This window comes from Suillus fuscotomentosus (assembly GCF_016647785.1).
Source record: "Suillus fuscotomentosus strain FC203 chromosome Unknown F5891scaffold_2, whole genome shotgun sequence".
Taxonomy (NCBI): Eukaryota; Fungi; Basidiomycota; class Agaricomycetes; order Boletales; family Suillaceae; genus Suillus; species Suillus fuscotomentosus.
The window spans coordinates 1,390,222-1,415,677 of NW_024539514.1; the positions used below are offsets into that span (position 1 = coordinate 1,390,222).

At 48.7% G+C, this 25,456-nt stretch overlaps 9 protein-coding genes across 9 annotated transcripts; 4 read left to right on the forward strand and 5 right to left on the reverse strand.

The window, feature by feature from the left end:
- Positions 1 to 59: 59 nt before the first annotated feature.
- F5891DRAFT_974534 (uncharacterized protein) lies at positions 60 to 2,073 on the reverse strand (the record flags this gene model as incomplete). Its single annotated transcript, XM_041376459.1, has 7 exons — positions 60 to 62; positions 115 to 647; positions 695 to 824; positions 856 to 1,428; positions 1,478 to 1,861; positions 1,925 to 1,946; positions 1,997 to 2,073. 7 exons carry the CDS (start codon positions 2,071 to 2,073, stop codon positions 60 to 62), a joined length of 1,722 nt encoding a protein of 573 aa, XP_041233505.1.
- A 237-nt stretch (positions 2,074 to 2,310) lies between these two features.
- Positions 2,311 to 3,479, reverse strand: F5891DRAFT_997873 (Ribokinase-like protein). The gene is made up of 2 exons (XM_041378466.1): positions 2,865 to 3,479; positions 2,311 to 2,814 (listed from the first exon to the last, which is right to left on the reverse strand). Exons 1-2 carry the CDS (start codon positions 3,368 to 3,370, stop codon positions 2,616 to 2,618), a joined length of 705 nt encoding a protein of 234 aa, XP_041233506.1. The 5' UTR covers positions 3,371 to 3,479; the 3' UTR covers positions 2,311 to 2,615.
- F5891DRAFT_220476 (uncharacterized protein) lies at positions 3,465 to 3,993 on the reverse strand. Its single transcript, XM_041370959.1, has 4 exons — positions 3,817 to 3,993; positions 3,732 to 3,758; positions 3,634 to 3,679; positions 3,465 to 3,576 (listed from the first exon to the last, which is right to left on the reverse strand). The coding sequence occupies exons 1-4, from the start codon at positions 3,896 to 3,898 to the stop codon at positions 3,504 to 3,506; spliced, it is 228 nt and encodes a 75-aa protein (XP_041233507.1). The 5' UTR covers positions 3,899 to 3,993; the 3' UTR covers positions 3,465 to 3,503.
- A 2,641-nt stretch (positions 3,994 to 6,634) lies between these two features.
- On the reverse strand, positions 6,635 to 7,721 carry F5891DRAFT_899710 (uncharacterized protein; the record flags this gene model as incomplete). The annotated part of the gene is made up of 2 exons (XM_041373436.1): positions 6,635 to 7,190; positions 7,465 to 7,721. Coding segments are annotated over 2 exons (813 nt in total), but the record flags the coding sequence as incomplete, so codon positions are not given.
- A 1,491-nt stretch (positions 7,722 to 9,212) lies between these two features.
- On the reverse strand, positions 9,213 to 10,157 carry F5891DRAFT_220508 (uncharacterized protein). Its single transcript, XM_041370960.1, has one exon. It carries the CDS (start codon positions 9,957 to 9,959, stop codon positions 9,417 to 9,419), a length of 543 nt encoding a protein of 180 aa, XP_041233509.1. The 5' UTR covers positions 9,960 to 10,157; the 3' UTR covers positions 9,213 to 9,416.
- A 1,356-nt stretch (positions 10,158 to 11,513) lies between these two features.
- Positions 11,514 to 14,306, forward strand: F5891DRAFT_1124725 (uncharacterized protein; the record flags this gene model as incomplete). The annotated part of the gene is made up of 9 exons (XM_041363909.1): positions 11,514 to 12,382; positions 12,443 to 12,515; positions 12,564 to 12,867; positions 12,920 to 12,997; positions 13,056 to 13,161; positions 13,219 to 13,285; positions 13,337 to 13,345; positions 13,398 to 13,411; positions 13,463 to 14,306. The coding sequence occupies 9 exons, from the start codon at positions 11,514 to 11,516 to the stop codon at positions 14,304 to 14,306; spliced, it is 2,364 nt and encodes a 787-aa protein (XP_041233510.1).
- A 1,765-nt stretch (positions 14,307 to 16,071) lies between these two features.
- F5891DRAFT_997886 (major facilitator superfamily domain-containing protein) lies at positions 16,072 to 19,048 on the forward strand. The gene is made up of 15 exons (XM_041378467.1): positions 16,072 to 16,747; positions 16,801 to 16,890; positions 16,938 to 17,018; positions 17,077 to 17,116; positions 17,172 to 17,238; positions 17,304 to 17,391; positions 17,448 to 17,715; positions 17,764 to 17,834; positions 17,954 to 18,072; positions 18,134 to 18,150; positions 18,214 to 18,289; positions 18,342 to 18,361; positions 18,423 to 18,432; positions 18,483 to 18,551; positions 18,600 to 19,048. Exons 1-15 carry the CDS (start codon positions 16,523 to 16,525, stop codon positions 18,886 to 18,888), a joined length of 1,530 nt encoding a protein of 509 aa, XP_041233511.1. The 5' UTR covers positions 16,072 to 16,522; the 3' UTR covers positions 18,889 to 19,048.
- Positions 19,049 to 20,716: 1,668 nt separating this feature from the next.
- F5891DRAFT_1220547 (MFS general substrate transporter) lies at positions 20,717 to 22,495 on the forward strand (the record flags this gene model as incomplete). The annotated part of the gene is made up of 7 exons (XM_041369405.1): positions 20,717 to 20,887; positions 20,954 to 21,019; positions 21,086 to 21,246; positions 21,296 to 21,433; positions 21,489 to 21,665; positions 21,765 to 22,198; positions 22,256 to 22,495. 7 exons carry the CDS (start codon positions 20,717 to 20,719, stop codon positions 22,486 to 22,488), a joined length of 1,380 nt encoding a protein of 459 aa, XP_041233512.1. The 3' UTR covers positions 22,489 to 22,495.
- Positions 22,496 to 24,174: 1,679 nt separating this feature from the next.
- On the forward strand, positions 24,175 to 25,453 carry F5891DRAFT_997893 (uncharacterized protein). Its single transcript, XM_041378468.1, has one exon. It carries the CDS (start codon positions 24,321 to 24,323, stop codon positions 25,170 to 25,172), a length of 852 nt encoding a protein of 283 aa, XP_041233513.1. The 5' UTR covers positions 24,175 to 24,320; the 3' UTR covers positions 25,173 to 25,453.
- The last annotated feature ends 3 nt before the right edge of the window (positions 25,454 to 25,456 follow it).

Here is a 25,456-nt window from a genome sequence, read left to right on the forward strand (position 1 = left end):
TACAAGATATCCACAAGCATCAGCTTATTTGCATTCACAGAAATGCGATATTCAATTTATTACTGCAAAACAAGTCGTCAGCGACTAACAACCACCATTTGCAGACGTACTCACCGTAATGACAGTAGGCTCATCCCTTCCAAGGAACTCCTTCAAGTTGCTGATTTCCAAGGCAACCTCGATGAGACCCTTCAAGCCCTCGGCAGTGTCACCTGCCAACACTTTCTCGCCAGCCTCCGGTCCAACATACCTCTCCACATACAGCCTCACAGTCGCACCAGCACTCCCAGTACCACTCAACCTGAATACCACCCGTGACCCATCATCGAACAGCACAACCTGTCCTTGGTTCTTGCTCACACTCCCGTCAATCGGGTCTGTGTAGCTGAAGTTCGTAACAGATGCGATGGTAAAGTCCTGATTGGTACTCTTCGACTTGTAAGTTTTATTTGCGAGCGATGATAAAGTGATTGCGCCATCCAGCAGTGCAACAAGCTTGTTGGCACCCTCGGAGGAAACCTCTTCGTAGTCATATCGACTGAAGAATGATCGTCCGTAAACAGCGTAGTGCTTCTTCAGCAGTTCCTTGATGCCAATAAGCTCATTTGGTGACTCCTTATTGGCAGCAGCAATGATGTTCAGCCAAGCTGGTTGGCGGTGAGTATTTGTATATGTGAGTGAGACCGAGACTGACCCATGATTGCCCATATACCATCCTTCTCACGAATGTGGTCTGAGCCCGTTCCAAAAGACTCTTCACCGCAGATGGAAAGACGGCCAGCATCCATGAGGTTACCGAAGAATTTCCATCCTTTATTCAATGGCTGTGAGCACCGTATAGCGCTATCTTATTACCATCGACTTGCCGGTAGGAACCTCGAAATACTCCAGGCCCTTCTTCTGGGCAACCAGATCGATCGCTTTACTGGTCGGCATACTCCTCGCAAGGCCCTTCACGCCGCCCTTCTTGAAGTATGGAATAACATGCGCCCAGTCTGCGATAATGGCGACTGAATCACTAGGAGTGACAAACGCGCCCTTGCCGTAGATCATGTTTCTATCGCCATCGCCATCACTTGCTGCACCAAACTGAATGTTTTTCGCCTCGACAACTTCGACGAGTGAGTGTGCATACGTGAGGTTGGGATCGGGGTGACCACCGCCAAAGTCCGGCAGTGCGACACAGTTCTGAATAGAGGCTTCAGGGAGCCCGAGGGTGTCCACTAATATCGCGCGTGCGTAAGGGCCTGTAACACCATGCAATCCATCGAATAGGATACGGAAAGACGCGGCGTTGTTCTGAAGGAAGTCTTTGATGAGCTGGAAGTCGAAGATATCTTGGAGGAGTTCAACATAATCTGCTACTGAGTCGATGATCTGGACTTCAGTTGGTCCATACCTCGCTTTGCCTATTACGGAGAGGTCGACCTGATCACCGATGAAGGTCATTCCAATGAATGGGTGTATATGAACGTACTGGATCAGCCTCGATGACCTTGTACCTTTGGATAGTCTTCGTGATCTCATATATCTTGTTCGTTACATTTTCAGGTGCGGGTCCACCATTAGAAACGTTGTATTTGATTCCAAAGTCGTTGTTGGGGCCTCCAGGGTTGTGACTCGCGGTGAGCAGGATACCACCATCCGCCTTGTATTTGCGGATTACATTCGATGCAGCAGGTGTAGAAAGAATAGAATCTTTCCCAATGATCAACTTCTTCACCCCGTTTGCAGATCCGATCTTCAAGATGGTCTGAACGGTCTCGGGGGAGAAGTAACGACCATCGCCTCCAATGACGAGCGTCGCACCTTCTGCCTTGATAGAATCGAAGATAGCTTGGACGAAGTTCTCCGTGTAATGCTGATAAAAAGAGAGAGAAAATTCCATTATCTCTCGGGATTATCGCGGTAGACTATCGCGTACCTCCTGCTGGAAGACTTTCACCCTTCGGAATGCAAATTAGTATGGCTTATCAGTGATCGGCCTAGTAAATACCTCTTCCTGAGTCCTGATGTACCAGGCTTCTGCCCGTCGAATGGCTTTGTTGAAATCTCCTTCACTTGATAGCTCATTGATGTAGTGGAGAGTTGACCTCAAAACTGACGCAATGGGCTTCTTTTAGTATCATTTGGCACGTGACACGTGATTTTCATCACGTGCATAGCACACAAATTACGACCCTGAAGGGCACTCAATGAAAAAATATCAAGGAACGAGAAAGGAACAAGGGGCTGTTTTGACGGGTCTAACATTAACGGAACGTGCATCGCTCCGTGCAACGATAGTTGTATTCTAACGTACTTACCTCCAAAAAATGTTAATATTCAATTGTTGTCCCTACTGTAGTTTATAGATGAGTGTTGACTGCCTTTCTACATTCAGGGTCTGTTGCATGATTTAGTCATGTCTTTTTGTGCCTCAGAGTTGAACTCCTTCCCTCCGAGGCTGCCCCTGCAGGCCCCGCCCGACCTTGGGGAAGACTTGTCCATAATCCCCCCTCTTTCTGTCACATTAGTCACGTCACAACTGTTCCTCTTCCCGAACCAGGTGAATGCAGAGCGGAACTTCTTCTATTGCACATGCAGATGTCTTCTATCCTCCCTTGTCTTTAAACCTAAAGCCTGCCTTTATCTCCAGCCCACAGGTCTTCTCCAAAGACCTCCGAGAAAGATTTACCAAGCTGCGGAAGCATATCTTGCGTGACAAGACCTCTTCCCTGTAGCTGAAACGCCATTCGACTGCTGGTTCGGGTGACCATACTTCCACCCACCGCTGCCAGAAGCGGGAGACGAGAAGTAGGAATACTCCCATCGCTATCCACCAATGGGCATCAGCCACATTTCATCGCCAAGCCAAGACTCACCCGAAGGCACCGTCTTCGTAGCATTTCCCCCACGCAAGCATCGCCCCAACCGTTCCGCTGAGAACATCACCCTGGCCACCACACCGCTTCAACCCGCCTTCTACATCTACCTCAACTACTTCCCTCACACGTTGCCGCTCCTCATCGCCCTCGTCCAGCTTACTCGCCTCATGACTAGCAGCTTCACCCGTAGTATCTCTCGCGATTAAATCAACCGGACCTTTCTCCAGCACTACGACACCTCCAAGTAGTTTAGAAACTTCTCCAGCGCGTTCCTTCGTCGGTACATCTGGCGAAACGCCTGCCGACTCGCTTAGACGTTTGAATTCGACCACATTAGGAGTGAGCACCGCACGGCAGTATCCCTTGACGAGAGGAAGTTCCTTCCCAACCATATACAGAGCATCAGCATCGAGGACGACAAACATAGCCTGTTCACGAGCGATAGACAGCGCCAGGCGAGCATAAGACTGCATGTAATCCTCGCGGCCTAGTCCTGGTCCCATAACGAGGACATGCAGTCGAGAAAGCAGAGACCTGAGATCGCTCTCCACTTTCTCATATGATCTATGATGGTCAGATGAAACTGCAAAGTACGTGAACAGACTCACGCATCTTCACCGAGAATGGGGTGTACGATCAGGTCTGGGGAGTAGGACTTGATAGCTTGAGCAGCTGTGGGCGAGCAGATGACATGCGAAAGATCTGCTCCCTGCATATAAGAGCTTAGTATATGCTTGTGAAAACGTTCATACACTAGAATGTATACCAGTCGCAATGCAGATATTGCTGCGAAGAATGGTGCACCAGTGTAACTGCAATACAATCAACCCACACAACTGCAGGATCATTCTGAATAACGCTCACTCCAAAGCTCCTCCGAGCACGCCGACTCTGCCTGAGTAGGGTAGAGATCATGCACATTCGCTGCAGAGTGGAGAACAGTCGTTACCTGATTGTCCTTTGTGCAAAGCGCCGTTCAAAGGGGGGATGATCTGCTTGATCTGCTTAATTATACTACGTGGCACGGGCATGGTTGGAATCGTAGCAGTACTTGATGGTGATGAACTATCGAGAGTGCGATACAAGTAGGCCAAGGGTGGGAAGCGCGTATTTTACAACGCACTGACGTCACCTCAAGGCCTCATGCACATGCGTTAACTGTTAACTCCGTTCATCATCAAGGACAAAATTGAGCAGCGACTGATCTATGATCTGTAAACACGCAATCATACATATAACCACAACCACGCATGTAATAGACAAAGCATCTGCAAGGACGCGACCACAGCGTGTCAACGATACATCCTATGTACAAGCCAAAAGTAGTCAGTATGAGTAAGTGCAACGAGTAGCTAGCTAGCCATTAATCTTATAGACGGAGGGGGTACTAGTAATATGCGGAGAAGAGAAAACAGAAGGGCGTGATATGGTTGGAGGTCTAAGTCCAGGGGGTGATATATAATATGTACCGGTGAAGAACCCAACGGAGAGCCAAGATAGAAGAGAAGACGCGAGAAACCACAAGCGATGGACGATGAGACCCAGCGAAGACGAAATAGTTCCAAAATACCGGTTATAAGTAAATCATGTGATTAGGCGTCAAAGTTGGGGGGAGGGGGACGGAGGGGATTGACATGTTGTGCTTGCGGTGGGTGGCACATTGACGTTTGGCAGCTCCAGACTTCGAAACGAGAATCACGGCGCGGCAACACTCGCTTGCGGGCCACTATGCCAAAAGGAATTTAGGAAGGCACCTGCGTTCGACATGATCTCGACAGCGCGCCCAACGAGACCACCCTGCTGTCGATCATCGGCCCTTGTAGGACTTCTCGACGTACCAGCCGACAGCTTACGATCATGCCGTGACGAGCTCGCAATGGAATGGGATTTCGGGGAGGGAAAGGCCGGGCGCATAGTCAGGATGGGTGAGTTGGCAGGCGTAGGTTGTCGTGAGATGCACTCTTGCTCTTCTTTGATTTCCTGCGCTTGAATAGGTGTAGGGGGTATGACTGTAGACGAGGATGATACAGAGGTGGCAGAGGCAGAAGCAGCTTCAGTCAAATCAGTCTGCGTACTGGGCTCCGTGTCCAACACAAGCCGAGATGGAGGGCGCATAGTCGACACCGAAACAGCTGATATCGTTGAAGAATCAGAAGACGAGGATGACGCGGAGGTGAACTTCTTCTTCGGTGACTCTGGTGGGGCTGTAACCACAGGAGGTACCCGTAGATCCTCTGGGCTCAGACTTGAGCCTGAGCCCGAATTCGAATTTGTTCGGCGCCCAACACGATCCCGACCTCGCTCCACAATGCGTGCGACTCCCTCCCTTTGGCGATCACTGCGCGCGTCCCGATCTCGTCCACCTACGTAAGCACTGCCAATTCCGATTGCTAGTCCGAAACCACCGTCAGGGCTGAGGTTCCCAAAGCTTTCCGTACTCTCACTGTCACGATCTGAGAACGAAGATGTCCGCGTGATACTCCGTCCTCGCGCCTGCTGCCCCTCGGCCTGTGAGGACAATGTCGATGACGACGCAGATCGGCCACGAGGCGCGTCAGGTGGCTGAAGCAATCCGGATGGGGAGGAAAACGAGCTAGACCTGGGTACAGGGACTGCTGTACTTTGGGGAGGCATCTGTATGGATGCCAACGAAGGCGATGGTGTGCGAGACCTGGAGTGAGATTTTGATCTGGAACGAGATCTTGAGCCGGAACGCGATAAACGTTCTCCAGAGGTATCCTCAGAGCTCACGACGACTTCAGGTCGCCCAATTCGCCCAAAGTTCTGCACAACAGGAATGTTCCCTGTGCCACCGTGGGAGGAGCGGAGTCTCTCTGGGCCTTCAGCCCCAGGCTCAACAAGTTCCTGCTGCTCAAAGTATGTGCGAGTATCAACCTCCTTCATTGGTACATCCTCGTCCGGAAGTGGAGATGCGACGATAGGGCGGTCGAAAAACTGCGCTGGTTTCAAGCTCTTATGATATCGCTCGGCCATCATGTCGTCGACCACCCCGTCGCCGTCTACACCGTCAATGTCCGCACAAATATAGCTTGGGGGTACGTAAACAAGCTCCACTGACTCCTGCCCACCGTAGGCATACCACTTGTCACTTGAAGGTGAATGAGGATAACCATGGGAATGGGTATACGGGTAGTGCTCATCCTCTTCAGCCCGGGTCTTCAAGATAGTTGGTGCAATGAGCGCGATAGTGACAAGCTCCTTGTCTGAACTGTGCGTGTGCATGAGGGCGCCGGCAGCGGTTCGTCTATGATGGACCGAGGAACCATTCGTGTGATGCGTATACGACGCGGAACGAGCTTTAGGTGGACGGGACCGCGAGGAAGAGGAGGAGGTCGATGAAGAAGAATGCGAGGATGATCGGGGAGGTAGCATGGGCCCGGCGTTAGCATGCCTGACACGCATCTCGAGGACCTCATCTTCATCTTCCTCCTCCGACGTGGAAGACGACACAGGGGAAGTATTCTGTGGCGGTGGGGAAGACCGAGGATAAGATGCATGAACATGTGATGGTGAGTTGGGGTGTTCGTCTTCGTCGCCAAAAAGAAGCTCATCAGTTTCGTCGACGATCCCATCTTCGGAGTCCTCATCATATCTGTCGGGAGAGATTGATCGGCGAACCATAAGTATACACCCATAAGGAAACAACCGAAGACTGACCCATCATCCTCAAAGCTATAGTCTTGACTATAATCGTTCGAACCCACTGTCTTGGAATTAGTATATTCCACATTCCATCCTGTGCGCTTCTTCTTTGGCTTCTCGATCGCGATGCATTGTTCCACGAATGTGTTGAAGGTGATGTGTTTCCGCTTTTGGCCAGGCACAATCACAGCATCAGGGGAGGACCCCTGCCTGGAGGCGGGAGGCACCTCACTCGTAATGTCAGGAGTTCCAGATGCGATGATCCGCGGAGGTGAATCCCGCCTACAGTCACGATTGAGGCCCCAGCGGGAGATATGCGTATCGCTCTTGGTGTGCGTGAGAGGTGGCCGCTTGATCATTCCTCCCACAACAGGTCCCGACAAATGCTTCGGAGCTTCATAATCGGAATGCACATGAAGTATTTCATCCTCTTCCGAATCAGGAGGGCTAAATATGGGAGAAGAAGGTAGGTCGGAAGTTAGAAGTTCCATGATAGAACGGTGCTTTAGAATCGGCTTTGTGGTGGGCGGGGATGATGAAAGCATGGGGAGATCGAGAGCGGCGGCAGTGTTGGCTGAAGGTTTGGGGGTGGGGGTGGGGGCGGGGTAATCTGCCGTGTGAAGAGGACCATATAACCACGTAACATCAGAATCTTTCAGCCTGTAAAATTGGTTAGGGCGTGTTCGAAATGAAGTAAAAGGTATGACGTTGGGTAAAAGTCTACTAAAAGGGTTTGAAAAAAAAAACGATGTGACGGTGACACAATGAGCAGTTTAGGCAAAGATTTTGAATGATTATTGGACACATGGCCATGCAGGGCCCCACAAAATCGCGGGGTTCGTGCTCGACGATCATAAATGAAAAGGGATGGTCGAATTGAACCATGCGAGCAAGGAAGGGGCGTATAGTATTCAAAAATGAACATTGAGCTCACCAATTAAGAGTCTCGGGACTAACAGTGCTGAGCTTGTTGCGTTGTTTCCACCATGTGCGCCAGGAAGCGTTCTCCAACCTCATTCCATTTGTGATTTCGTTCTTCAGACGAGTCATGCTCCGCCACGAGCGCCATACATCTTCTTCTCGCCATTCATGAGAGAGATAATCGACTTGACCACGGGGAAGTTCCGATACAGCAGTGTCATCAGGTATGGTGTTTACAGAACCGAGTAAGACGGTCATATAGTTAGCCATGATGTGGCAACCCTTTCGTGTGCACTAACAAATAGGGTCAGGATGGGATGTTGGGTTGGTTGAAAGATGATGAGCGAACGACCCCAGTGTGCGACTTACCTTTGAGAAGTAAGAAGCTAGTTAAGAACAAGCTTAACGACGAAGCCGAGTTTGGATTTGAGATGACGAGAATTTAGATTAAAAAAGAATGAGTGAGAGAGGAGGAGCGGGGAAAGGAGCTGCTGGGGATAGTGAGAACTTGGCTAGTACAGCTAAATCCTAGAGAGCTGCAAAGTTGGCGGCTTACGCCTTCTTTAAAGATGATGGTTAGTCATTTCTTGAAATTGCATGGATGGAGGGCAAGAGAAAGATCTGGATTCTGGACCAGCCAGGCAGACGAATGCCACACGACAAACACTTTTTTTAGGTCTTAATTCAATTTTTTCCGTATCACTTTTCGGGGTCTCTCGTGCCGATTTACCCGATTCTCTTCACACGACTCGGTCCGCTTCAATAATAATATAATAAAATATAACAAATATTCGAAGAAATAATACTAGCATCAGATGCCCCCCGCATTACCCCACATCAATAATCCTTTTCAGAATTTTTGGTCCTATATTCTCGTCCTTCTTGCTATCCTCAGTCATTCTGCTGGCACCGCATCCACGAGCACGGCGTCTCTGCAATATGAACGCGATAACATCATTCCCTGAACTGGAGCACACCGCTATCCTTTCTCTGGCCTAGCTTTCCATTACCCGCTTCCGACTTCCAAGTGCTCATAATCGCCTCCGCAGCGCCAACAGCTTACGGGAGTGCCATCGGTGTCTGTCAACTGCGCTGTGCACTACATACTATGATCCGCCCGCACTCGCATGTAAACTTTGACCGTCGTTATGCCCGTTGATCGTGGGCGTGCCTTCGTCATCGGAACTTTGCCAGCATGCAAATCAGGAAGGTTCATCTTTATAGTTCGGACCAACTTTCTTCACCGAAACTTCTCCGCAGCCCTACTAGAACGTATGTTACATAATTAACATGGTTTGTTGGAGCCCCGCTATCCAGTATGACCCCCACTCCATAACTTACGGCGTGCCAGGTGGCGTGGGCTCTGACTGGTGACCGCCAAACGTCAACGCTCGGCGGTACGTCTTTCAACCAGACGCAACCACATAAATTGAACTAAGATAAATATATCAGCGTCTAATACCCGGCTTTCCCAACAATTGGCCATTCTGAAGTCAAACTTAGGCATTTCTTCTGCCACGCTGCATATCTACCATGATCCCGTAGCCAGTTGGCCTGATTGGCACGGAGCACATACAGCAACCAATTCATGTTAGGCAGTTTCGCATGATCTCCCCGGATCTCGTCACCCAGCCATCTGTGTAAAAATAATTTGCCCGCCCCCGCCAACCACACAAAGGATCATCATTGGGACCAATAGGAGCTTACTCACTATTACTTTGACGGCTATTCTACGGATCCGGTCAATGAGATTGCATTTACGGCCCGCCAGGGCCCGCCTCTATTACTCCGCACTAACAGCAGTCAGATAATAAAAATAAAAATAAAACGATCCCGACAGGTCGCGGCCCATCGTCAACCAATGAAGGGTATAGCGGTCAACCTGGTACCCGTACAACTGCTTTCGCCGCCTCATCTTGCTCCCATCGATTGGTCGAATCAGTGGAAGTTTGACGAATAATTCCGCTACCAATGATCGATTGTCACGGCTGTAACATGCGTGTCTTTCGCTTGCTTGCGACAGACGCACAGAACCAGACAGCAGGACCCTGCGCGTTTTTGTTTTTGAATATCGTCGTGCGTGCCTGCAGGGTCTTGAGAACTGCTACTTATCAATGTCAGTACAATAAGCGACCACTCTCCTCGAATGCTGGAAAACATAAGAAGTATGCACTTCAAGGGAATAATAAAACTTCGTGCAGCACGCCATCGAAGAGAGGTCTTACAGGTGCACTTTGACAACATACTAAATACATATGACTGCAAAAGGTACAAAAGCACCACATGGCCATGGAGATATGTCACTTGTCGAACAGTTGTTTTCTCAGATAACGGTAGTAGACAAAAGAAGATATGCCAACCAAGATGGCATCCCCGATCAGGAAACTCTCCCCTTCCGGTTGGCTGTCTCCCAACCTCTGATCCGTAAACACCCTTGAAAGTCGAGATCAAATGTACATACAAGCGCCCACAAGTGAGTAGCAATGAGTGTTGGTATCGTCGTGGCATCGTCGGCGATCAACTTAGTGAAGTTGGGCGCAGAGTTAGGGGTTGAGGCCAAATGGGGGAAGAAAGGGGAGGGCGGACATGTGGAGAATGCTGGAGGACGTCAACAAAGAGATGATCGGGACCGAAGCAGTATGGGGAAGGAATAGGGAATGGAAGGGAGAACATGTGGAGGGCGTCGGCAAAAGACTGTGATGATCGAGATTGGAGCGTTCATTAGGAATGTGAAGAAGGAAAGGGCAAGAATGATGCGTGTGGAAGAATTGGCAAAAAACTGTATTGATTGGGTCTGGGGTTGTATGGGGAAGGAAATGCAAAAGAAGAATATGTGGAGCAATCAACAAAAAACTGTAATGATCGGGGCTGGGGCTGTATGGGGAAGGAAATACAAGGCAGGCTATGCGGAGAAATCGACGAACACCTGTAATGGTTGGGAGCGGTGTATCGAGAGGGGAGGAGACAGAAGGAATGAAGCGTGGTGGACGTCAACGAAAAACTGATCAGGACGAAGGCCGCAAGAGAAGGAAAGGCAAAGAAGGATGTGTGATGCCAATGAAAAACTATACCAGTGATCGGGACAGTTAAATCGGAATGGGGTGTATTGGAACTCACATGTACATGAGAGTATTGTTATATCGAACAGTCAATCTCGTTCAAAAACTCGCGGACTGTTGTCCTAAAAAGACCACTGATCTGAATATGAGATTGACACGTGCATATTAGGGTTGTTGACTGGGTCGTATTGCCGCCGGTTAGCAAGGAGGTACTTAATTCGTGGAAGGACCAGCGAGTTGAAACAGTAAATGGCTGCCATGAGTGAAGTGCTTCTGAATTGTTGAGTGTTCAAGGGTCAGGGTCCGAGCCTCCGAGGTGAGACTTGACGACACAAAGTTGCATGGAATAAGAACCTACCATCGGTGCAAGACCAATCTGCATGTTATGTAAAACGCGCTCAGAGACTGAGCCTCTGGGTGTCACTTCAGAATGGTAAAGCGAGTTTCCTCGAAGCTCGCTACTATCCCGAGGGAAAACTCAAACTGACCGACCTGTGGTCGCTGCCTCAAGAAATCTCGTGGCCATTATAGAGTGCGAATCGAATAGGCATTCCGCGCCGCAGGTAACACATGCCGAATCTGATTGAGGAGGTGCCCACCGAGATCCGAGATCGACCACCTAGGGCTTTTGTTGGCCACAACCAGCGTTTTGTACCCTTAGTACTATGAGCCTGGGAGGCAGATGTAGCTTAGCATGAGAGTATGTGAGGTCCAGGGCTAGTAAGTATATGCCGGCGGTTGAAGCTTGAAGTCGTCTGCCAGTTGGTCGTATGCTAGCTTCGTTGAAGATTCTTTCGCAGTGACTTGTGTAAATTTGACCAGCCAAGCTTGTAGCTTGAGTCTATTTAGACGCTGTCGGCTGCGGCACTTTAAATTTGACGATGTACTTTTATGGGTAGTGTGGTGCTGTGCATCATGCTGCACTGGCTCTAAGTGTCTGTACTTGCCAGCTTCTACCTTCGACTTCCACGTCCTTTTCAGGCGTGTCATCCAGTAGCACGATATGCTCGACGCTCAGGAAAACTCAACATTAACGTCCGACTTTGATTCCCTTCACATATCTCTTGATTCACGCCCTCCTCCTGGCTTACAGACTCCCGCCATCCCATCCATCACTGAAGCCCAGAATCCATGGTCAGAGGAGCAGCTGAAGCTCGATTTGAAGCCAGCACATACCCCAGATCCAACAGCGATTAACGCCGCTTCACCATCTGTTTTCGCTGCACCTGCAGACTTAATCAACAACGCTCTCGATCACCAAGTGCGTGTTAGCAAGGATGTTCTGACTCAGTTTGATCCTTTTACAAACGAGGACGAGCTGAGTGCGCACCAGGCCTGGGCCAGCTCAGAAGGGCATCCACCACCTCCCCGAATTCCATCGCGGCCGAGTAGTCGAGCACACTCTAGGTCTGCCTCGAAGGACATTCAACGTGATGGGCCTTCTTCCAGATCTGGTTCACCCTCTCCACAACCATCGACTTCTTCCGCCTCATCTGCCTTCCCATCACTCGCTGCAATAGCTAGGACCTTCTCCATCCCTAGCGTGGCGACTAGAGCGCGCCCTCGGCCCTTGTCAATGGATGCGGCCAAACCCATTGCCACCCCCTCGCCTACAACCGTGTCCTCATTTGCACAGCAACAGTCTCAGTCTACTGCGCCATCACCGCTTTCCAAGCAGATTCCTCTTCCGTCTGATTATGCTGCCTCGAAGACACAAAGCGCACCGGACACCCGGTCCGCGACTCCAGCTATTACATCGCCATCTGGATCAGAGTCTCCACGCAAGGATAAGGACCCTTCTTTCAACTTCCAGAAGTTCCTCGACCAGATGAAGTCTAGGGGTGCCGAACCACTTGGCAAATACGTGCGATCGTGCGTCTGGTGACATTGTGTTCGTTATATGAGCTCACTTCGCCGTCCTTCACTCTGCAGGTTTCTCAGCAACTTCACGAAACGGACGTTTACCGTCAACGACCAGATCAAGATAATCAATGATTTCCTGGGCGTACGTGTCTTTCATTCTATTCAAAATCAAGACATTCAAGTTCATCAGTTCATTGCCACGAAAATGCGGGAAACGGACATTTGGAGAAATGCAACGGAGGAAGAATTTGACAACGCAATGGAAGGAATGGAGAAGCTAGTGATGAACCGGCTTTATGAATACACGTACACGCCTTGTCTTCCTCTCCTCACTCCACCCCGACCAGTCACAGCCGATGACCTCGAACGCGATCGTGTGTTGTCTCAACGAATTGCGTTGTTTAGCTGGGTACGACCCCGACATCTTGATATACCCGAACTCGAATCCGACGATAACGATGGAAACACTGGATTTTTAGAATTTGCTCAACAGGGTATGTAGTATTCGTCCTCCTTGCTAGTCAGTCAAATTCTAAATGACGGCAGAACTTTGCAAAGTGAATCACTACAAGGCTCCACGGGATAAACTCATCTGCATTCTGAACTGCTGCAAGATCATCTTTGGTTCGCGCTTTTCACTTCCTATCTCAGTAGCATGTTCACATTCTCGGATGTCACCCAGGTTTGATACGACATTTACGCAAGGACGAAGGTGCAGACTCTTTTGTGCCGATATTGATTTACGTGGTCTTGAGAGCGAACCCTGAGCATTTACTTTCGAACGTTGAGTGTGTACAGGTTTTTTCACCGTGCAGGCCCAACGAAGTTAACAAAATTTCCTAAAGGTTTATAAATCGCTTTCGAAATCCCGCGAAGCTACAGAGCGAGGCGGGTTACTATCTTTCAAGCCTCGTCAGTCTATGACTGCTTTGTCGGTTACTCGTGCTAATGTTTACTTCTCAGATGGGTGCTGTACAATTCAGTTGAAAGTATGGATCATACCTCGCTCTCTAGTATATCACAGGCAGAATTTGAAAGGTTTTTATAATCTGCATTCAATTCGTGATTCGTGCTCATTCCTCTTGACAGAAATGTAGAGGCAGCAATCCAAACACTCCCTCCGTCACTTCCTTCTTCACCAACCATAGCCCAAGGCTCACAAACCCCGAATCAACTTCCACGTCAATCTCCACACGCAGGAGAAGAATCTGCACAACCGCTCGCTCTCGCCGTCCCATCATCAGCCCAGAATCTCACAATTGGCGAGGATGCTCGAAAGTTATTGCAGAAAACCGGGGATGTGGTCTCAAAACCTCTCGGTGCCATCAGTCGTATATTCAGCGAGGCACTAGATGAAAAGATGGGCTACCTTCCAGGACCGTTTGCGCCCTTTGAGCTTGGTAGAGAAGAGCGGGAGAGACACTGGTCACACCCTGACCAGGTTGCTCAGTTTGCTGGTGGTACTCCGCACACACCGACAGGCAGTGAGGGACTTCAGGCGCCCATGCAAACACCTTACAAGCCCCGCGTCCGTCGTACGTCGCCTGTTCCAACTCCACCCACGCACATGGGGTACTCTTACGGAGCCGACGAAACCCCAAGTAGACCTGGCTCTAGAGGGCCATATGTACACCAAGCACTTGCGCTTGGTCCTGCTCAACCATTACCTCCCCCCAACGCTATTCCACAGCACCTTCAACCACCTTCTGTAGGTCAACATATATCTCGTACGCCCACTCCCTCGCTGGACCTTACTGCTGTCGAAGCAGAAATCGACCGAGCGCATGCACAGGCGAGCGCTGCTGCTCGTGCGACTCTAGCCCAGATTTTCCCAGGAGTGGACCCAGAGGTACGCGACTGGGTACTGGAGGCCAACGGAGGGGATTTGGGCAAGAGCATAGAAGGGCTCTTGGATATGGCTGGAGGATCATGAACAGCCTCAGAAGACGAGTCCGTGGTGAGCGGGGGCTTTGATGCTGACAAGTCGTCACCAAAGCTCCCGAACTAGGAACTTGACGAGAGGGTTGTGACTTGCGATTGGATCATACGGCGCGGGAAAACATATATCAAGAGCGTTTCCCCGCAATTAGTGATCTCACCGTGCGAGATCAATATTTCGCTTCGACATGATACGGGTGTTATACTCCGGCTGTCAGGTCAAAGTGAGAATTCTGGGCCAACACAGCTGACACTACTACGACGGTACATCTGTCATCCATGTTCGTTCACTTTCTTGAAGGAGAGGCTTGGGTGTTTTGATGCGTGCTTGTATATGCGATTTATCTTATTTCCAATGATAATTTTTTTTCTTTCATCCTGTAATCCCATTCGCATTTGTCTTCCTTTCCTTTCCGTGGCTAGACTAGGGAACTGGCTGTCGACAGCTGTTCTTCATAGCTGAGACACAGTGCAATATCTCCACATATTCGAACAGTCTCACGGCGTAAGTCAGACCTTGTAGACACTTCAACAAAACCTGTCGAGGTTGCCGTGTTTCAGTGCTGGTGAGTAGTATACGAGGTTTATTTCATCCGTCGAAGATCTGACATCAGTATGACATAGGCACCTGGCATGGTGACAGTTGGCAGGTTGTTGTCGGGTACGGAGCTCCATTCCGTCCCTCGAGCCTGTACCAAGGGTACGGAGGCGCTGCTCGAAGCCAAGCCATGGGCCATGGCTCGCCAAAAGACTGTTGCCAGACAGCAGTGACCATGATACGCGTCAAGTGAAGCAGACTTGGCATCTTCAGGTCCCCTCTTGGTCTCGACATATTATCCGGGTTCTGTGCGTGTTTTCTAATACGTTCTTTGCTTATTTGACGTGTATTCGATATTCACATCGGTATCCAAGTTTTGTGCGCGCTTTTGAATACCGCGGTCGGCTCATCGATCATTCCTTATGTGAACCATCAATATCCCCTTCCACCTACTCGAGCATGGTATTCCAAGAGAACTAGAAGTATGAGTATGGCAGTGTCTCCCCTTTGCATCGAAAATAAACAAAGCCTACAGGCTGCAGTTATCCGGCTATGCCAACAACAAGTATATTGAGTGTCCGGTTTTTCTCAACATCAAATCTGCAACGACACGCCAAGGCTACTGATTTGTAACTGTGGTTCCACGAAATCCCTCACACGATCTCTTTCCGGTATTTTACAATTCAAAGTAAGTCTGATCCGGGGTTATAACTTACAGGCACAGGAACCTACGATTGGCTTTTTCTGTCCAGGTGTATCCTCAGCAGAGCACCCCAGAATGCTTGTTCTCGCTGCGCATCCGTCCAGTGGTCTCGTAGTAATACGAAGCAGTTCAGTGGGGGTGGGGGTTTTGATTTCCAATACATCTGAAATTTCATCACCTGTGAAAGCTGGGGAACATAATCCCCATCGAAAAATTGGATGAGTCGGCATCTCGATCACACGACACGCCCTGACACGCCTGTACATGCCAATATTAATGTCTGAGTCATCTCTTGAGCTGTCGCACTCGAGGGCAAATCAGCTGATTTTAGTACCTACTGGCTAGCGGTAGCCTAGTAGGATCTCCATATCGATCTATATATATCAGTGCATCGAACTGCAGCCTACCTGAGGCACGTCGTTTTTAAATCTACAGGACTCGGATGAGCTTGGCCACAACAAAGGTCAACAATTTTTCCTAAAAAGATCATGTAGATCACACACAAACGCGACACGCCCGCCGCGGGCTGGGTGGATTCTGTGAACTTGGGACTCAACAGCTTGGAGAATGTGCTACTATCTTTACTCATCAGTGGGGTAAATGATTGTAACCGTTGTCATTAGCTTGGATCGGTGCACATGATCGCGCTGAAACAACCATCGTGATTGGTCCAATAACGGATATGAACCGCGGCAACGCGCTTAGATCAGTGATCACTCTCGACTTACCGAATTGGACAACTCGATATGTTCCTGGAGTCCAGTCTGACAGAACCTTCAAAGAACCAGGGGTGACCAAGAGAGACCGGGTGGTGACCGTGGGGTGAAGTCGCTTGCAGGTCTGTCATCACCGAGAAAACATGCGCACTCGATGCTTATATAGGTTGCATCTCCGTTAATTTCAAAGCTGAGGTCCCTTTCCTACTGCCACCCCATCCACCCATCGACTGAAGACATCTCTACCACATACCATGACGTTGTCTTCTCCATCACCCAGCATCTCCGAGAAAGATGATGTGGTCCATGTCGAGGATGGAAAGGCTGCTGCCGAAGGCGGGCTCTACAACCCTCATATCGACGTTTCGGGTATCGACGAACGCGCTTTAATGCGAAAAGTTGACATGCGGACTATACCATGGTTATCTTTTCTGTATTTACTTTGCTTCCTCGACAGAACGAGTATTGGAAATGCAAAGGTGAGCACGCATCCACTGGAGCATCACTCTCACGAGATCTAATCTCTTCGTAGCTTTACAACATGGAGGCGGAATTAGGAATAACTGACACTCAGTATTTGATATGCCTGACGATTTTCTTTATATCCTACGCATTATTCGAGGTGAGCGTGATCTTGAGATCAATGGACGCTAGTTGACCTTGTACCAGGTGCCCTCAAACGTCGTCTTGAAACGTCTAAAACCCTCCGTATGGCTTTCGATGCTCATGGTTCTCTGGGGTATCATGATGGTGTGTATTCCGACACTATTCTCTGGATCAAGTCGCACTAACCCTGTGTCCTCTACAGACTGTGCAAGGCCTAGTGCACAACTACAGCGGTCTACTAGGTTGGTACATCGCCTAGTGATTTTCGGATACCACTGAATTCTTTCCTCAAAAAAGTAATGAGATGGATGCTTGGCGCCTTCGAGGCTGGGCTTTTCCCCGGAGTCACCTACTATCTCTCATGGTACGTGCGACTAGCTCTTCTGTGTGCGAAAGCGTTATCTGATCTGTATCATGATGTTTGTGCAGCTGGTATAAGCGTTCGGAATTTGGTATCCGCGCTGCTATATTCTTCTCGGCTGCGACCATTTCTGGAGCATTTGGTGGCCTTCTCGCTGTATGTGCCAATTACAACTAGCGATTCTTCTAATTTAATTTTTTTGTGCCATGCAGGTCGGCATAGCCAAGATGAATGGGCTCGGTGGAAAGCCTGCCTGGGCGTGGATATTTATCATCGAGGGCCTTGTTACCGTCGTGGCAGGTGCTGTCTCTTACTGGATTATCGTCGACTTCCCGGACAACGCAACGTTCCTTACCGAGGCCGAGCGGACTGTCGTTATTCGCCGCCTGCAGGGTGACGCCCAGTTTAGTGCTGCTGGAGAGAAGATGCAGTGGCGACACATCAAAAAGGCACTGACCGAATGGAAAACTTACCTTGCCAGTAAGTCCACCTAATCCGCGACTTACGTTCGCTAACAAGCTGTCTTAGTGATCGTCTACGCCGGAATTGACATGCCTTTGTATGCATTCGCGTTGTTCTTGCCGAGTATCATTAACCACGTGAGTCCATGGTCTTACGTTCCGTCTTTATGACTCGCACTTACTAACTCTCGTGAAACAGCTCGGTATGCTCTCATACTCTAAGATGTGACATTCATTTCACCGATTGATTGTCCCCAGGATACTCTGCAACTAAAGCGAATCTACTAACCGTCCCTGTTTATGCGCTTGCTTGCATATCTACTTGCCTCGTCGGCTTCCTCGCCGACCGGTACGGCAACCGTGGGATGTTTAACTTGTGGGTTTACCATTCGCTACACTGCGGCTCCATTGCTTACCACCATGTTTTTTGTTCTTAGCATTCTGCTTTCCATCGGTAAGTTTGCATGGTGCGCCCTCGTGGTAACAACGTCGCTCACGCTATCTGGGATGTTTATAGCCGCTGTTGGATACATCATCTTGATCGTCTCCCGCGACGCCGCATTATCATACTTTGCGGTATTCTTATCTGCTTGGTAAGCTAGTTCTACTATGAAATTGATATATGCCTGATGAAGTACAATGTAGCGGCATTTACCCTTGCATTCGTGAGTGGCGCTCTTTCTATGGTATCTCTAGCATTAATGTCGATCACTTCTGATTCCGCAGCAAATACGGTGTAAGTGTGATCCATTAACGACTTGTTCCCTTCTGACCGATCGGAAACAGTGCCTGGATGTCTAACAATTCAGAGGGAACATACAAGCGTAGTGTCGCTCTTGCGATGGTCATCAGCTGGTGAGTTATTTTTTGGGTGCGCGTGATCCACGACTGACACAGACTCAGGGGTAACTTGCAAGGCGCTGTTAGTTCCAACGTCTATCGTGCAAACCAGACACCTTGGTACCCATTAGGCCACGAACTTGTGCTGATGTACATCGGAACTGGTCTCATCGCTACGGCCACATTCAGGTTCCTCTTAAAGCGGGAGAACGCTCGTCGGGACCGCGGAGAGCGAGACGAAATCATCGAGGGACACGAGGGAGGCTTTGAAGTCAACGGTCGTTTCGCAAGTGTTGACGATGCCAGGAGGGAAAAGGGAGACGAATGGAGTGGGTACAGATACACTCTATGAAAACTGCGGTACGGTGTGAACGGTGTGGTTTTTTTTCCCTTTCCTCAATGTAACTTACGATGTGATTTACGACTGGATGTAACAATACATTAATGTCTGACGATTTGTGGCTTTAGTATGTTTCATCATTTTAATGACTACCAATTGGGTTTTGCGCTTGGCCTTCCAGAATCCAATGGCATTACCCCGGTTATCGATACAAAGTATCTTGCAGGAAAGGCTAGAATCAATATCATGGCTGGTACCACATAGTTTGACATAGTACGGATTGATACTATCCCTAATCGGCAGGCAGTCACGCAAATGTCACACAGGGTTTCAAAGTTAGCGACTAGCTTGGATAAGCGAAGCGCGTCTAGCTGCTGCATTCACCGGTCTTCTAGGATAAGGGTCCGTTAGCTAGGACAAGAGAAACAGCAGTAGTGCGAAAATTCTCGTTGGAGTTGCGGCCGCTACTCCAACTGCGCCCTCGGAGTTAATACCACCGCCAAGCCGCCTATATACACGGTGCACCTAGTATATGTACAGATTCCGTCGCACGACTGCACCACGTCCGATGTGACCGGCCAGTAGTACATCCAGTAATCATGACCGCATCGGTAGCGTTTATGGTTTGGGAGGGCTAGTGGTGTAGGAAGCATCACTGAGACCCCCACTAGCAAGTCTCGTGGCCACTCACTCACCGAGAAAGTACCCTTTTCGGCCGTTTCCGGACGTAAAGTTTTCAAATTTCAAAGTGAGCAACTGACGACTTCAGCACTTTCAACGTTAACTATCTCATTCAGTTCTGCTTCAATTTTGGTTTGGTGTAACTCAGCTGGATGGTGTTTGTATACGCTACATAGTCTTGGACTCTTGGTCTACATTCTACCTTGGGTAATAAGTCTGTTCAAGTCCACATCATCACGATGCGGACTTGAACAGACTTATTTCTCTGTATTTTTGTCATGTCTTTTGCGCCCTAGCTATCATTCATTCTAACGATTTATCGAGCTGATAGGCTTCACTACAGAGAAGGTCCCAGTCACCGAGTCGTCTCTCCACGGGTAAACTCACAAAGAGGGCATCTGATGCCTCATCTACGCGGTCACACTCAGGCTAGTCATCTAAGTCTATGATAGACTTGGATGACTTGACTCTCTCGGAGATGAACGACGTAATGGTTGCGTCGTCCATATCCGAGTGAGTCAAGTCACTCAAAAGGCTGTCGCAAAGGGGTTCCAAGGCTCTGGCCCATCCCTTGAAGAAGGTCAAGCAATCATTTGCGTCCCGATTTGCTCAATAGAGACCCACAGACACTAATGATCTCACATGATCAAGTATCGATTTGCTGACCAGTGACGACGACAAATAAACAAAAAGTACATTCCATCCTGATCCCGATCTTGCTGCAGGTTTCGGTGTGTCTTTTCATTGATTTTTTTATTGTCGTTAATACAGCCTCTTTGGTAATGTACCCGCGGCATTTTCATTTTCCAATATCTACGGTTGAATTTAACCGTATCCGTGGAGGGTACGTTGTTGGCAGGTCAGGTGCGGTGTCGACTTTCCGACTCGTGCGGAACCTTAGAACTTCCACAAATCGCTTTGTGTCGTCACCAACGCCGGAAGCTCATCGTAAGCATCAAACTTCTTTCTGGCAAGCGAAAATCATTGATCTTTCCTGATGAAGTCTGTAGGGTACCGGTTGCCAATGCGCCGGAAGGGATAGCATGATAATAGTTTAAAAGTCCACAAGCTAGTCACGGCAGGCCATAAATACAGTCTACGTCCATGTCAAGGTAGTCCACTTCATCTCCTCTTTGAACTTGCAAGGCTGACTAGCGGAATGGACACCTCAAATTCTCCTCGCACAACAAGCGAAACCACGCCTCTGGTCTCAGCAGGGACCTCGAAAAAGCCTAAAACACCTCTTCCAAAACTTCAGATAGGCATACTTATGACATTGCGACTTGTCGAACCTATCGCTTCGATGTCCATATTTCCGTACATCAATCAGGTACGATGATTTGACAATGGGCGCATCAAATTGTTTTTCATCCATTCTTCATATCTTTATTTTCAGCTTATCAGAGAACTTGGCATCACTGGAGGTGATGATGCGGCTGTAGGCTATTATGCTGGAATAACTGTAGGCACCGAGATTATGAGTTGCCAGAATCATAATTTTCTCATACCACCGGATACGATTGCACAGGAGTCTTTGTTTTTCGTCGCACAGACACTGACAGTACTGAGATGGAGTCGGTTGTCTGACCGTATTGGGCGCAAGCCAGTGTTACTAGTGGGGCTATCAGGAACTTGCATGTCAATGCTGTGTTTCGGTCTCTCGACGACGTTCTGGGGCCTTGTCGTTAGGTATGATTTCAGCTAAAAAGATGGAATACAATCCTTACGTTATTTTTAGCCGCTGCATGTGCGGTGTACTGAACGGCAATGTTTCAGTCCTTGAAGACTATGCTGGGCGAATTGACAGACTTCTACGAATATGGCTCAGGGATTTGCCTTGCTTCCAGATAATGTGGTGCATTGGAGGCTTTATTGGGCGAGTAAAATCATTGACTACTTGAATGGTCAGAATTAAATCTGCATACTACCAGCCCCTTAATAGGTGGTATGCTTGCGCGTCCACAAGATAACTGGCCCGAATTATTCGCGCATCCATTTTGGAGCAAATACCCATATTTTCTACCTTGTGCAGTGTCTGCTTGTATGTTTGTACTGGGCTTTCTCGTCGTGTTATTTTTCTTAGAAGAAGTGAGTTTTACATACTACCTGTCATCGTACAATGTTACTCACGATCGACAGACATTATCGACCAAGCGTCGACCAAAGTTGACAACAACTACTCTAGGCATTTCAAACGATACCAACAGTGATGATCGAGGTGGTCTTTCACAGATATCTAACATGCCCATGCGATCTCTGCTCACACCTACCATTGTCATTCCAATTGCAAACTACGCCATGCTCGCCTTGCTTGATATTGCTCTCATGGCTATTTTGCCACTGTTCCTTTCTACGCCTACATACCTTGGCGGCCTTGGCTTCACTCCTTCTCGTATTGGCTTGTGGATGGGAATATATGCAATGGCAAACGGTATCTTCCAGGCACTGTTCTTCGCCAAAATTGTCGATTGGGTTGGTCCAAAGCGTTTCTTCTGTGGCGCCGTGTCGTGCTTCGCGCCAATCATACTCATGTTTCCGATCATGTCGTGGCTTGTACATGCAAGGGGGATGGTTGATCATGCAATCACACCTACATTAATCAGCCAACTAGCGCTTACGATGATATGGGATATGGCATACGGTGCGTGTTACGACGAAACCCATCCTGTCATTGAAACTAAAACCCAGTTCATTATAGGGACTGTATTCATGTTTATCACGGCCTCTGCCCCCACAAAGAATGTCCTTGGCACTGTCAATGGTCTTGGTCAAACCTCCGCGTCCATGGCTCGTGTCGTTGGGCCTGCATTTGCAACTTCGCTTTTTGCATTCTCAAAGGAACACAATATTCTTAACGGGAATGCAGTCTATGTTGTCTTCATCGTGCTGGCTGGTGTACTGAGGTGGCTAGGGTCACAAGTTGCCAGATAAAATACAAGATAGGGATGAGTGATTCACAAGGCAATCAGCGGAAAATGTGTATGCATCGCTGTCCATAGTGTCCTCCACCCTAGGGAATTACTTCATTCCAGTGCAACGTTTAGTATAACTGCATGGGTTTCAATCTTGATACAACTGGCGTCTTTGCCGCTATATATCCGATCATTTCTAATTGTGATTATAGTATAGATACCTGATCACCGGACTAGATGTCCACCCAAGAATTTGTCCTGAGTCTTCGTCCTCAGTGGTCTGTCCGCAAACAAGACACGCACAAGTTTCAAATTTCAGGTTCCAAGCTTATGATCCTTTGTTCCTTTTGGGCGGCCGCGGCGTTTAGGTGCCTCCGACGTGACGATATGGGCACTTGAAATGTACATACAGGGGTTCACGAGAAAAAAAATATCTCAGGAAGGAGTTTCGAAAGGAACGTTCATCAAATATTATGTAAGTGGTACATGATGCATAGAAGGCCCCCTCTACTTATCCACTAGACATATTATTCTGTTGCAATACAATTTAATTGGCTGATGAAAATATCTAGCATCGTTGCGGCACCCAGCACAAGCTTGTCGAGTGCATCACGCCACATATCTCGGCAGGTGATACTTCTGCATGACTTCAGCACCTTCAACTATCTCACTCAATTCTGCCTCAATCATGGTCGTTCAACCTCGCAATGAGTTGTATTAGAGGGGTGGTGATATATAGGTCAAGAATGCAGTGTTTGAGTGACTAGGAATACGAGTTTTGCGAAAGTGCCGACCTCTGTGGGTACCGATTACACAGTAATGGATGCTAGTAGTATACCGAGTGCCACAGTGGATGGTGGGAGCCTCGTGATCAGCTGTTCAATGAATAGAAGTTAGTTGCCCCTGACAAGCAAACCGAATAGAAAGAAGGAAATCGTTCCTACCTATCGACGCCCATCCTACTGAACAAAACCGACGGATTCATGCTCCAATAATGTGCCAGTAAGCTGGGCATGCTGTGCATAAATCTCAAGCATATCTGGTTGGTCCGATTCGGAGATGTGACCAATATGAATCATAGCCTATCGATATCTGACAACGCATGAAACAATTTTGAAGACTTACATACACAAAACCTCGACTCGGAAGCGGTCGAGCCTCGGGAAGACTTCCATCGTTCGAGAAGCTGCTGAAATACGATCAGAAAGCTCGGATTTACCCACGACGCTCGCAGTTATTATAGTCTGACGCCCAGATGCCATCACCTGCCAAGCTGCGACGAGACCGAGATTCGGCTGTCCGAAGACCCCGGTCATGTGAAGCGCGGATGTATGTCGGCATGAACCACGAGGTCTGAAGTGGCACTGCACGGCGTATACTACTTTGTGGTTATGCAATACTGCCGGAAAGTATATCACGGAATGTTGTTGCGAGGATCTTCGTTTTTGGCTTGTTCTTTGTACGAAATTGACCATGAGCAGTCCATCAGAATGCCATAGCCACTTTCGATACTTCATTTCGGTGTGCTGAAAGTATAATAGCATGGAGCTATTCACAAAAAGGATAGTGATACCATAACTGAAGTCTGAGCGCAATCAGAAAAGAACGTTCATTGCGGCGGATTGGAACATTCCGATAAGCCAAGACAAGTTTTGTCAGCAGCACATAGTTACCGTCAAAATCCGCACCTGCCCTAAACTCCTTGTACATGAAATCACGAACCTATAATTAAAGCCCGGAAAAAAAATCAATGCGTGTTTTAACGCGTCTTCTTCAAGTTGGCGATCATCATCCTCCGTACATACCCTCCCTCCCTCAAAATTTTTATCTCTACTTGTTTTATTATCAAAAATGGGTCGCCCTCTTTACTCTAAAGCTTTCCAGACGGAACCTATCATCAGACAGCCAGAGGCTCCTTGTCCATATGAAAAGTGGTCACATATCAACGCTTTCGATCCAGACTCTGACGAGTTCTTCGAAAGCGACCAGGCAGTTTACGAGGACTTCGTTGACCACATGCCTGTAGAACACTCGGAAGATGAAGAAGAGATGGAGGAGGACAGAGAAGCCGTAGTTATCAGACTAGACCTCACCGGTGAGGGCAGTCTTCTCGACCGTGACAGCCCAATGGCTGTTGGCGGTGATAGCCTAGCCCAGTACATTGGTCAGGCCTACCGAAGGCAGACGATAGACTCGGAAGCTCCCGTCCGAGTTCGTCTCGCGGCCCATGCTATCCCTGGTGAAGTCCAGAGTGATGCGCCAGTGTCGCATGAATCAGTAGAGATCGACTCTTCGCGGGATGTGATGGCATCATTAGATCCACCTCCGCAGCCAATATTTGCCACGCAGCCACACAATGTCTTTAATCACCGTCATCATGAACCTCGAGATGAACTCCCTCTTCCGACCCCCAGTACGCCCATCCCTGTTCCCGGCACAAACTCCTCTTCATCCGGTGAAGGGCTATCTCTCTCCTCGTTCTATCACCACCATATATCATCAACACCGCCACGACGTCACACATCCTTTTCTCGGTTTTCCCCGTCACCGCCTCCCACAGTCTCACCTCGTATTTACACCTGGGCGCCTCGTCGCCAGACATATTCGCCAGCCGCCACAAGTCCTCTTCCTAACAATAATGCACGCATGTCTCATACTCATATATCCCCCGCACTCGTCCGTGTCCGTGACGTCATGGCTTAACTTGTAAATCATCGCATCATCGCAATCTTTTGTTACATAACGTCTTCCTTTCCTTCATTTTGACTAGGGTTATCGAAGCGTTCCAGCATGCACCATTCACCTGATCTTTATCCTGCTTCATACACTCAGCTAATCCATTACTTATTGCACTATTACAATGGCCGTAAATGACCCACCTCGTTTACTGTACTATACTGTGCTTTTATAGACGTTGTTTAGCGGAAGTATAGGTTAGACTTGGTGCTCTGAATTCATCCGCTTTCAGCATTGTTCATCCCTTATTG

What these genes read in the sequence shown, in the direction of transcription:
- F5891DRAFT_997873 (XM_041378466.1), bottom strand. Translation starts at nt 3,370, where the DNA reads ATGGGACCAGGACTAGGCCGCGAGGATTACATGCAGTCTTATGCTCGC. An exon ending in TACGAAGACGGTGCCTTCGG is followed by an intron (nt 2,815 to 2,864) that starts GTGAGTCTTGGC and finishes ATTGGTGGATAG; the next exon opens with CGATGGGAGTATTCCTACTT.
- F5891DRAFT_220508 (XM_041370960.1), bottom strand. Translation starts at nt 9,959, where the DNA reads ATGCCACGACGATACCAACACTCATTGCTACTCACTTGTGGGCGCTTG.
- F5891DRAFT_997893 (XM_041378468.1), top strand. Translation starts at nt 24,321, where the DNA reads ATGGGTCGCCCTCTTTACTCTAAAGCTTTCCAGACGGAACCTATCATC.
- F5891DRAFT_997886 (XM_041378467.1), top strand. Translation starts at nt 16,523, where the DNA reads ATGACGTTGTCTTCTCCATCACCCAGCATCTCCGAGAAAGATGATGTG. An exon ending in TATCCTACGCATTATTCGAG is followed by an intron (nt 16,891 to 16,937) that starts GTGAGCGTGATC and finishes ACCTTGTACCAG; the next exon opens with GTGCCCTCAAACGTCGTCTT. An exon ending in ATGGAAAACTTACCTTGCCA is followed by an intron (nt 17,716 to 17,763) that starts GTAAGTCCACCT and finishes AAGCTGTCTTAG; the next exon opens with TGATCGTCTACGCCGGAATT.
- F5891DRAFT_220476 (XM_041370959.1), bottom strand. Translation starts at nt 3,898, where the DNA reads ATGCCCGTGCCACGTAGTATAATTAAGCAGATCAAGCAGATCATCCCC. An exon ending in TTTGCACAAAGGACAATCAG is followed by an intron (nt 3,759 to 3,816) that starts GTAACGACTGTT and finishes CTACTCAGGCAG; the next exon opens with AGTCGGCGTGCTCGGAGGAG. An exon ending in GTGCTCGGAGGAGCTTTGGA is followed by an intron (nt 3,680 to 3,731) that starts GTGAGCGTTATT and finishes ATTGTATTGCAG; the next exon opens with TTACACTGGTGCACCATTCT.